Genomic DNA, 12,241 nt, shown 5'->3' with positions numbered 1-12,241 from the left:
TCGTCAGACGGGATCGTGCCACTTTGCCGCAGTACTATTCAAGTACTCAGTGGTAAAGTGGTTAAGCCTTTCCAGTCCGGTCCTACGCTTAACTGTCAATGGTGTGGTGGCTTTGCTGTGTAGGTGGGTGCAGAGGAGGCAGCCGTCAACGGAAGCCCTATAGTAACTGTATGGGTGACATCACTTCCCAGCCGTTGTCAGCTGTCTCCTTTGCAGAGCTTCCGCCGTTGGAGAATGGAGCGGAGAGGCTTCAATAAAGGTACGTGTAACACCCTCCTAGGTAGGTGCTAGGAAAAGTATATTGTGGCCCTGTTTTCTTATCAGGGGGGGCCTGATCATTCAGCTAGGCTGTCGTGTTTCCAGGTGTGTCTGTTGAGTCTGGGGAGTCTCCCCACTGTGTCCAATGAGGGCTCTTATTGGACAGTGGAGGAAACCTTAAAACTAGCACACCAGGGCTTGTATCCATCTCAGAGGGCAGAATCTGCCGCAAAGCATTCTGGGATGGAGTATAAGTCTGAGGGGAGCACATGACGCAGAGTCCCAGGAGGAGGGTGACAGCTGTGTCTCCTCCTGTCAGTGCAAGAGAGAATGTCTTGGGCGGTCGGCCTAGAGGACGGAGGTTGAGCTGAGCTGCAGAGGAAGGATCCAGAGTGCTGTGGACCGAGTGGAGCTGCTAGGCACAAGTTTCAGGGAAAAACAGTATTGTGAGTACTTGAGACTGCCCAGGGGTCTGCCTAGGAGAGGGGACCACTCCAGCAGGTCAAGGGGATCCAGGAGCCAGCTAACCTGTGGAGAAGGTTTAGAGAAAGGGGGTACCAGTGTTTAAGCCCTGAAGATAAGTGAGAGGAAGAGGGTGCCAGTGTGGGCCCTGAAATGTTATAGCAGTGCAGCAGCAACACAAGTAGCTACCTCAGCAAGGAGTGCTTAAGGGAGCTATACAAGGACTTCTTTATGTGAGAAAGCAGTCCAAGGTCAGTTTGGAGTTAACAGGCCAGCGTTAACCAGTGTTGACTGGCATCTAGTCAGCGTCAAGAAGCGTTTTCAGTTGTCCCTAGCAAATTGTGCAAAGTTGAGGCAAAGGAGTATCCCACTCATTCCCTTCTCCTACCCAAGTTCTCAATAAATACAAAAAACCTAAAGATACAGGACTGGTCATTTGTCTCAGTGCTTACTCTTGGGGAAACATGCACAAAGGTATTTTGTTGCACCCGGTGACCCAGGTGGAACCATATCACTGTATAGTGAGTTTTGCTTTGCAGGGTTAGATAGGTTCGTCTTAGATCGAGAATGCCTGTAGATTTAGAGATTTTAGTGTTAGGGTGGACTTCCCATTTAAGAGAATTATCTAACCCCTATAAAGGGCCAGGCTTAAAGCTGGAGTAAACCCTCTTTATCCTTATCAGCCAAGGAAGCTGCCATCTTAGCCCCCATATATGATCGATCTGCAACTGCCATGATGCTGGCCATGTGATCCGTTATGACACCAGCCATTTGATGGTTTCACAGTTTGGTTGACAGCATAAGCAAATGTGACCGTTTGCATTCCCAGCATGAAACTGTTTTTTGAAATGGTTAAATTGATGGGTTTAGTTCCACTTTAAGGAAAAAAGCCTTCAGAGAAAATATGATCTGCAAAATAGTAACAAAAAGTTACAAGAATGGTTTGAAGCCGAGAGTTTCATTGAGGCCATAGTGAGAAGAGGCTTTTAGGTTATAAATTCAACCTAGCCTCTTGCTGGAGGATTCTCTTGTCATAATCCCCATCCCTTGGATCTTCATATACTCTTATCTAGTGCCACAAAACAAATGATGGAAGAATTATGTTTAAATCCAACATGGTTTAGCTAAATATTTTTAGACATTTTATTTTTTAAGTTCTGACCATAATAAATGATGAAATGGTGTTGAAAACACTATACAGCTTTAAATTGCTTGAATCAGCTAAATGAACAGAGCCTAATGGGGGGGGGGGGGGGGGGTTACTAAAACAGGAGTATGCAAAAGCTGGTGCAGCTCTGCATAGAAACTAATCAGCTTCCGGGTTTTATTGTCAAAGTTTAATTGAACAAGCTGATACATTTGATCAACACGTGTAAATATCTAACACCAACAACTCTCATTTAACAGCATGAACAAATGCAAAACACAATTTAATCATATTTGCCATTCTGATATATATTCATGCTAGACCATTGCATTCCTAGACCATAAGACAAGAAATGAGAAAGCAAAAGAGAAAAAAAAATAAAAAACCCAACAAAAGTAAAGTAGAACCTCTCCCTAAGAAAAAGGAGGAGGGGAACTCCTTCCCTACGGACACTCCTACTCAATTCCACATGGTCAAATATAGTGGCAGACTAGGTCACAGGTAGTATCTTATAGCATCCGAGGTACCAAAGTCTTTCCAGGCCTGCCATATGGCTATACATTTTGGGTATTTCTCCTGTAGACTCGCTGTCAGCTCTTCCATACGCATGATGTAATTTAATTCAGACCTCTATTCCTTAATGCTAGGTACGACATTAGAATTCCATGGTTTAGGTATGATCACCTTGGCATCAGCAAAAATAAAATGTTAGACCCTTTTTGGCCATCTGTGGGGATCCTGGAGAGATGGAAAGTAAGGCCGTTTCTTGTAGTTGGGTAAGCTGTTGCCTGTAATATGTGCAGTAAGGTGAAATTCAGCCTTCTAAAATGGTCTCAAATGCAGACACGCCCACGCCCACCACAGGTGTAAACATTATGCAAGGTTCCGTTCCCTGCCACAGCGCCAACAATGGGCTGGATATCTACATAATCTCTTTTGTAATCTATTGGGACATCGATACCACCTGGATAAAATGTTTTATTTCCACTCTTGTATCTGAACTGAGAGGCTTGATTTATGTTAGAAAAAATGTTGATTATGAGAAAAGGCATTTTGAAAAAGTATGCCATAAATTATAAATATTGCTCATTGGCAATCCATTTTCCCTAAGGGAGTTAAATTTTGAAAATGTATGCCTTGTTTTTTAAGTTGACCGAAAAAATGTTTAAGTTGAAAATAAAACAACCCATTGCCTTTGCTACCATGTTCCCCCATGGTAAGCTCACATAATGGTAGAAAACTGTCTGCATTGTAAGCTGCTTGTATTGGGGAGAGCAACCCCATCTACCAGCGCAAAAAGCGAGAAGAGGAGGGCCCTGCAGAGAAGCCCGGATTGCCCAGTATCAATGTGAGTGGGCCAGGTAGTGAGGAGATTCCCCATCTCCACATCACCATTTCCTAGACCCTAAAAAAAGATTGTTAAAGGGTAACTCCACTTTCGTGGGGAAAAAAAATCAGTAAATAAAGATAAAATAATATAGCATATACAATTGCGACACAAATCATATTGTACTTGAATGTTATTAAAAATGACCTTTTCTTTTTAATCTGCAGCTGTTGTAATTTTCTGAAAATTCAATGCAATATGGCTCCCTGGAGGTGTTCTGTACACAGAATGTGTTCTGACTACACCCCGGAAACCTAATTTCTTGCTTGTGTGATTGGATCACCAATTTTCCCAGAAGTCTGCATAAGATACAAGTCAGATTTCTGGCATCCCCTGCAACAAAATGTGTTTTTTGGTGAGATACTCCCATTAGGAACACGTCTAAAGGGATGCAGGCCCAGCAGCTTTCCTCATTAGTGCCCTGCAGTCGCACAGCTGATAGATAATTATGAAACCACTCCCATTCGACCCACTTGGCACAGAGGAACAAAATGATTTCTTCAGAATAACAAAAGGTAGGAATCTGCAACAACATTTGTTAAAATCCCTGCAATGTACAGAGGGGAATGTATTTTTCTCAACAAAAGTGGAGTTACGCTTTAAATATGGTAGTTGACTGCCTTGGAGCGCGATGTTGGTTGTATAGCCATGGAAGGGAGGTCAGCTATATAGTACAGCTCTATATGTGGCAAACCTGTCCCTCCTTTCATTTTACGCTTTACCGGCACTTCATAGCATATATGAGGTGGTAAGTTCGGTCAGAGGTAATGCAATAGAGCCAAGTAATGACTGCAAAAAAAGTAAGCTCTAGGTAGAAGCTGCATGTACAGCTGCAATAGATTCTGAGTGCACCAGTTTTAGTAAATCGCCCCCAATATGTTATAATGGACAGGACTAATAATTTTTTGTAAAAAAAGGGAGAGAATCTGCGCTCGGACAACAAGAAATTAAAATAATAATGAGGATCACTGAAGATAAATGTGAAGGCAGCCAACTAAATGATAGATTACAAATCACATAGGTATATATAAAAGGTGTAGTAGCGCCAAACACTGTAACTGATAACAATATTAAACAATGTGGAGTGTCCACAGTAAGTCCCAACAGTCCAAGAGAGATGAGAAGTAGTGGAGACCAATTCCCAGTATCAGAGCCGTGTGGATGAAAAGAAGCCAACACCCAAGCGTGGAAATATGCCAACTGCTTACCAGATATTAGATGGATATGGGCGATGCAATAAACTCAAATTGGGCCATCAATCACAGACAGTGCCAACCGTATAACTCATCAATTCCCAGTGTCTCAACAGATCATGGTTAAGGGCAATGAAGGCTCAAATCGTACCACCAGACAGAGTAATGATCTCAGCAATATTCAATTCACCTCAAAAGAAAGGGGCAGGACATAGTGCAGACTGTACAAACTCAAGTTTAATAAATGCATAAAAATATACTCACACAAGGGTGAATGTATACAGGCATAGTAAATAGGTAAAAACCGCGGTATTGGTGGCGTGCTGCTCGTTCCGGATCACCTGATGCGTGTCGTCAAGGAAGTGACATCATCAGAGGTGGACCGGATGTACACGGCAGCACGCATATAAAAGGACAAACCGGAAATGACGTATGCGGATGTAAACCGCAAGTGCGTTCCACTTGGTCATCAGCCGGAACCGGAAGTGACGCACGCGGAAGACGTCCATCGATGCGTTCCATCGGGTTCCACCGGCCGGAGATAGCCTATGACAGCTATGATAAGTTTCTGTAGCCATAATTATGAAAGTGATTGTGTGCTCAACCAACCAGACACAATTACTCTAAACAGCCGGTGCCGATAGGACAAAAAAGGAGGAAAAAAACTACCAGCATGAACAAAAACAGAGATCAAGTGGAAGGCACATTGGCAAACAGAACAGTTGCATGCTATGCAATATTCTCTATGCAAGAGAAGATCTATACCTCTCAAATAATAAAAAAATGCCATTAAACACATATAACACTGGATATGAAATTAACCCACTCAAGGTCATATAAATATCCCATAAATAATAAAACATTATGGAAGAGGACGGAGGATATTAATGCTACCTTAGACGGATATAAAGTAACAGCATCAAATATCCACACCGTCCCAAACTTCATAAAATGACAAATACTGACTGTAAAAAAACTAATGAAATAAAATAAGATAAAATACATCACTAAAAGATCCTCAGAAATAATGATGTCCAAAATAATTAACTGTTATTAATGTAACAGTTCACATCCCACTCAACATTCAGCCCCCATGGAGAGTAAGTCCTCATATTGAAAATCCACCGAGTTTCGAGACGGGAAATTTCCCGGTGGACATGGTTTCCTCTCCAATGGGGGGTGAATTTGTCGATCCCCCAGATCTTAGTACCCACAGGGTTTTTATCGTGGCAATTGGCGTAATGCCTTGAAACGCTGTGGTTGGGAAAACCCTTTCTGATATTTTTGATATGTTCCCTCACTCTCACTATCAATGTCCTCTTGGTGCGGCCTATATATTGTAGGCCGCACGGACATTGCAGGAGGTAGACCACATTATTGGAGGAACAACCAATGAAGGGTTTGATGGGGTGTGTCTTGGAGGTAGCCGTAGATGTAACCTCGCAGAATTTTCTACCGGTGAGAGAATTTACTTTACATACCGAGCACTTCCTACATGGATAGTAGCCAGTCAAGGTATGAAAGAAAGGTAACCGTTCAGGCTTGTCGAGAACATTCGGAGCAATCTGGAGACGCAAAGGCTCAACACCCCTGAACACAACTGGTGGAACTTCAGGTAGTTGAGGGCCCAGTACCTTGTCGTTTTGGAGAACCCTCCAATGTTTTTTGAAAATACGTTTCACGTCTCCAAACTGCTTTGAATAGGTGGTGATGAAGGAAAAGGCAAAGCGATTGGAATCAGCTTGTTGTTTAGGCTGCTTATGTAATAAAGTAGACCTGTCAACGTTCTCAACATCATACAACACCTTATCCAAATTGCTCTCGTCATATCCCTTATCGAGAAACTTATCCCTCAGCATTAGAGCTTGACTGTGATAACTTTCCTTGCTGGTACAATTGCGACGAAGTCGTAAAAACTGACTCCGAGGTACCGATCGCAACCATGAGGGATGGTGACAACTTCCCTGTTCGATGTAACCGTTACGGTCGGTCGGTTTGAAGAAAGTGCTTGTCACAATTGTGCTATCCTTAATCTCTATTGATAAGTCAAGGAAATTAATCTTGCTATCACTAACCTCATGCTGAAGGACAATCCCCATAGCGTTGGAATTGAGGTCATTAATAAAATCGTCCAAAGATAATCTGTCGCCATCCCATAGGAGGAGGACGTCATCAATGTAACGCCTCCAAAAGACCAGTTCGGGTCTAGGCCGGCCGTAGATGACGTCCTCCTCCCACTTGGCCATAAACAGATTGGCCATGCTCGTGCGTATTTGGCACCCATGGCGACCCCTCTCTTTTGTAGAAAAAAGGAGCCGCCAAACCAAAAGTAATTATGTTGCATGGCAAATGTAAGTAAGGACAAAATGAACTCTCTCTGTACTGAAATCAAAGAGTCGTCCCTCTCCAAAAAAGTCTGGACGGCTTGTTGCCCATGCTTATGGGAAATAATAGTATACAAGGAGGTGACATCTGCTGTGGCCAGCAGATATCCCTCCTTCCACTCTATATGCTCTAATAAATTCAGAACTTGTGTGGAATCTCTTAAATAAGAGGGGGTGTTGGTAACAATCGGTTGTAAGTACCCGTCTATATACTTCCCAATCCTACTAGTGATGGAATCTATTCCGCTCACTATGGGGCGCCCAGGTGGATTAAGGGAGTTCTTATGCACCTTAGGGAGGTAATATAAAACGGGCACTCTCGGGGCAACCGGGACCAAAAAAGACCTCTCCTTCTTATTCAGAATTTTGTCCTGAAATCCCTGATCAACTAGGGCAGATAAATCTTTCTTGAACCTATTCGTAGGGTCATAAAGAAGTGGACTATAGGTATCCGCATCGGAAAGCAATCTGTTCATCTCCGCATAATAAGAGGATTTGTCAAGGACAACTATCCCCCCCCCCCCCCCTTATCAGCGGGCCTAACAACTATGTTGTTCCTTTTTTTGAGGGATTTGAGGCCCTCATTGAACCGGAACTCATTTCTGTCATTCCTGACTTGTAAGGCCTTAACATCCTTAAGGACCAAGTCCTTAAAGACACTAATAGATGGTGCCACAAACCCAGGAGGGTTGAAGAGTGAGGCATTGGCAAGTCCTGAATGCCTAATGCCTCCATTAACAAGCCTATTATCTCTAATAGGTTTGGACATAACATATCTTTTGATATTTATCTTACGGATGTACTTCTGTACATCCATAAAAAGACCAAACCTATCAAGGGGTTTAGTAGGGGCAAATTTCAAACCATGTCCAAGGACCAATTTCTCGTTGTCGGTAAGGGTAGCAGAACTCAGATTGAAAATACCAGCATCTCTCAATACCCTTTTCTTTTTTTGTCTGGTCCGCCTCCCCCCTCTGGTCCCTCTTTTTGTTTTCCATCCTGTTTCCTGTTTAGACTGGGGTTGTGAAAATCCCCCTGAGATCCTTGTTGTTGCACCCCTCGTCCACCACCGTTCCACTGGTTGGTGTACTGTGGGTGATTAGTGATGTATCTATCGTCATAATAGTCATCATCACGATCTAAAGGGGTGAAACGATTTTGTGATGACCAATCGTCTCTACGTGGTGTGCCATAGCTGTTATGGCCGTGACGGTAATTATTCTGCTCCTGATAATAGCCGTTGCGTTGATAATCTGCAAATTGGGGATTATTAGGGGGTCTATTGCCCTTGCCCCTTTTGTTTTTACCACGCCCCCTGCCCCTCCCCGGTATCTGTACCCATTCACGTTGAACAGGTGTCCGGGGAGTGCGGGGTGATGAAATCGTGGGAAGAAGGGGTTGTGAGAAGGAAACAGGAGCTGATGCAGTAGATAGGCCTGCTGCCTCAGCTTGTAACGATTTCTGCTTTTTCTGCCATTTGAAAATAAGGTTGGACTTGTAATCGCCCAAATCCCTAAGGTACTTCTTTTTCTTTTTTATTTTTTGTGTAGTTGTTACTATTGTTTGTGATTTATGCTGCATCTATTAGTGTAATGCATAATATGTAACATGCATAGATAGCTTAAATTTGACTACAGACTTGGACAAACTTTCAAGTATATTCTGGTTGGGTTTAAATACATTAAAAAATATTGTAAATGTACCTACTTCTCCTCATAAAATGTTGTCGGTGTTCAATATTTACATGCATGTGATTCTTAGTAATGATGACAAGTTTGAAATGTTTCCTTGCAGGAGGACTTGGTTTATCCAACACTATGTATGCTCGACTAGGAGAGATCACCTCACTGGACGGTGCAATTGCTGTGACTCTGGCTGCTCACCAGGCTATTGGACTGAAGGTACAGGTTTTTGTATAATTAAATTTCCGGCTCCACTGTGACCTCTATAGATACTAGAGCAGAAAACTTGTGATAGTCATTTCACATGGGCAGACTTTCATTATTTTGATGGATGGTAGGAGCTCAGAAATGCTCCAGTAGAGGTGTTTTCTTTCTAATATGGATGCAAATCCCACTGTACCTCCTTGTTCCCACTGTGAATGGCAGAGATCACTTCATTGGACAGTGCAATAACTGAACAGCAGTTGCATCTAATTAGATGGGACTGCAGCCTCCTATCACTTATTTCTGTGATGTGCAGTCTCAATACAATTACATATGTTGCTGTTTTGTTTTTGTTTTTTTGTGGCCATTTTTAATGTTAATGTATAGAAGCAGAAGAGTAAAATTCCAATAAAATAAATTTGTCAGTCTTTGTCTGAGTGCCCCAAATCCAGCTGCCTTTTTGTTAATAAAGTCACAATTAAAAAAATAAAGCCCTCAGTCAGGGGCTGTAAAAGAGCTACTGTACTTACTCTCAAGTAAGCTAGCTACAGATGGTGATATGACAGTTTGAATGAATGAGCCTTTATTTTGGGGGAAACACCTTTTAGGTCATTTGGAAAAGGCAAGCCCTCCTATTGGATAGTTCCTTGTATTATAGGTAATGATAAATGATAATGTTAAATGATAAGAGACAGAATATCAACCAAAAAAACTGAAAAAAAAAAAACATTTTACAAATGTTTGAATTAAGTTGCATTTCTTTCTTTTTTTTTTTTATTTTTATATCAAGAGAAAACTTTATTAAGGTACTTGAACAAAAACATAACACAAAAACAGAGTCCAGAGCATACTCAATACATTCTACAATGAACAAATGCACAAAAAGCACACAGCGATAGCATAACAACCTCCCAGCTAGTTATAAGAATATATATATATATATATATATATATATATATATATATATATATAGAATAGCCAGTTATAAGCTTAGCATGGGATAACATCCAGCAGGGCGATGATCTACAGTCCTCATCCCAACCCGGCCAAGATATTGTTAAGTACCAGGTCTACCGGTGCCAGGCCCAAGACAGCCAGCCAGGGAGTCCAAAAGCGCTATCAGGACTGCCCCTATGTTGATAGATATATTTTTCTAGTCTGAGTGTGTCCCCCATTGCCGCAACCCATTCTATAACCAAAGGGGCCCTCGGAGAGATCCAGTGCCGCAAAAGCAACTTTCTCGCCTGAAATGGTGCTCAGGCCGATAACCTGCAGAGCTGGCACCGGGGCCTGGACTCCACTCAGGATGCCCAACAAGCAAACTTTAGGATCGTCCGGCACCTGAACCCCGAAGGCCCCTGAAAGTGTCGTGAGCACACCCCTCCAATAGACATGAAGCTTGGGGCAGCGCCAGAGGAGATGCAGCAAGTCCCCATGATCCCTCATACACCTGCCACAAGTGGGAGAATCTCTCCTACCCATCCTATACAACCGGGCCGGAGTATAATGAGTCCTGTACAAAATGTATTGCTGAGACAATCTCTGAGCCACATTAAGGGAGCTCAACTGCACAGCCTGTAGGGCCTCCTCCCATTGTTCATCCTCAAACACTCCCACATCCTTCTCCCATTGGGGGACCATGCGAAGGGGAATGCCGGTACATGAAGGAACCCAGCAATAGAGAATAGCAATGCAAAATCCCTTAAAGTTCGTAACAGTGGGCATAAAGTGAAATATCGGTGCAGGGGAATTAACCCAAATGTCGTCCCCCCCCCCCTTGGCCCTTATGGCATGCTGCAGCTGTAAATAATAGAAATGCATGGACTGAGGAAGACGAAACGCCTCCCGCAGCGCATCAAAGGACCGGAGCACTCCATTGCGGAATATATGTTTCAGATGAGAGATGCCATACCCCAACCACCTGGCACCATATGGCAACACAGCCAACTCAGGGTACCTGGCATTTGTCCATATTGGGCTGAAACCGGTGTATCTCACTACCTGCTGCAGTTGGCGAGCCTTGTTCCAGGTTTTTTGCATGAGGACATATGTTGGAAAGCGTTTCCTAGATTTCCCCAGCCTCAATGATTCCAAATGGGCCGCCAGGTCCCCCCGGCCCACAGTGTGGGCCTGAAGGCCTGCAACCGACCCCTCTCCCTTCTCACTCATGGCCCGGGCAATATGTTGAAGCTGTGAGGCCAAGTAATATAGCCAGGGATTAGGTACCGCTAGTTCCCCCAGGTCTTTGGGTCGCTGAAGGTGTCTAACTTTATTCGGGGATTCTTTGACAGCCATAAGCGAGATCTAAAGATGGAGTTAACTATTTGAAACAATCTCAGGGGGACTATCACCGGAGAGTTGTGAAGGGCATACAATAGTTGGGGCATAAGTATCTTTTTTATGAGATTGGCCCTACCCGCCATGGACATGCGCAGCCTGGACCAAATTTTGACCTTATCCCTGAATCGGGCAAGGAGGGGGGTGAAGTTAAGGCGCACATAGTCCAGTGGACTTACCTGTAGCCCCAAATAGCGAAACTCAGAGGACAGGGGGATCCCAGTCACCCCCTCCTCTTGGGAGCCCTGGTTATCATCTAGCAGCATCAAGGAGGACTTGGACCAGTTAATAAGCAGGCCCGAATAGTAGCCAAAGGTCGTAATAACCGCCATAGCCTCTGTCAGGGAACCAGAGGTATCACCCAACATCAGCATGGTGTCGTCTGTGTATAACATAATCTTTTCCTCCAAGGCGCCGTAATGAAAACCCACTATGTTCTGGTTTGACCTATTGAGGGCAGCAAGGGGCTCTATAGTGAGGGCAAAAATTAAAGGGAACAGGGGGCACCCCTGTCTAGTGCCTCTAAAGAGGGAGAAAGGACGGGACACTCTACCACCCTCTCTAATAACAGCCATAGGGGCATGGTATAGTAGTTGCACCCAGGAGATAAAACTCTCACCGAAGCCAAACCTGGTCATGACTGCTCACAAGTAGTCCCATTCTACACTATCAAATGCTTTTTGCGCGTCAAGAGAGAGCAGCGCCCTGCTACCCCCATTATCCGCCGGGGACTGTAAATTCAGAAATAAGCGACGGAGATTAATGGAAGTCGACTTTTGCGGCATAAAATCTGATTGTTTAGAATGTATAATGGAAGCAACTACCTGATTTAAGCTGCAATGCCAGGGCCTTCGCCAGAATTTTAATGTCGCTCTGTAAAAGAGAGATAGGGTGGTACGACCCTGGATCCAGACTATCCTTCCTCGGCTTCAACAAAAGGACAATATTAGCCCTGCACATAGATGGAGGCAGCCTCATATTCTGTTTTGCCTCTAAAAATACTTCCAGAAGATGAGGCAACGTCTCCTCCGCATACTCCTTATACACCTCCATTGGTATCCCATCTTCCCCAGGGGCTTTAGAATTGGGAAAGGATGCCGAGGCGCACTGTAGTTCCTCCAGAGTCAGGGGTGCCTCAAGCATGACCCACTCCAACAGGGAAGGTAGTGGAATGGCACCCACATACT

General features: G+C 43.8%; 1 protein-coding gene across 1 annotated transcript in view; it reads left to right on the top strand.

The window, feature by feature from the left end:
* Window positions 1-12,241, top strand: part of ACAD9 (acyl-CoA dehydrogenase family member 9) — a 195,686-nt gene that overhangs the window by 59,320 nt on the left and 124,125 nt on the right. Inside the window, exon 4 of the mRNA XM_082266167.1 lies at window positions 8,626-8,732. Coding sequence (XP_082122293.1) covers window positions 8,626-8,732 — 107 coding nt within the window. The remainder of the gene's footprint in view (window positions 1-8,625; window positions 8,733-12,241) is intronic.

This window comes from Pelophylax lessonae (genome assembly GCF_965119305.1).
Source record: "Pelophylax lessonae genome assembly, chromosome: 8".
In the NCBI taxonomy this organism is placed as follows: domain Eukaryota; kingdom Metazoa; phylum Chordata; class Amphibia; order Anura; family Ranidae; genus Pelophylax; species Pelophylax lessonae.
Note: the sequence above shows the minus strand (reverse complement) of the source record. Positions and strands in the feature narration are given on the sequence as shown.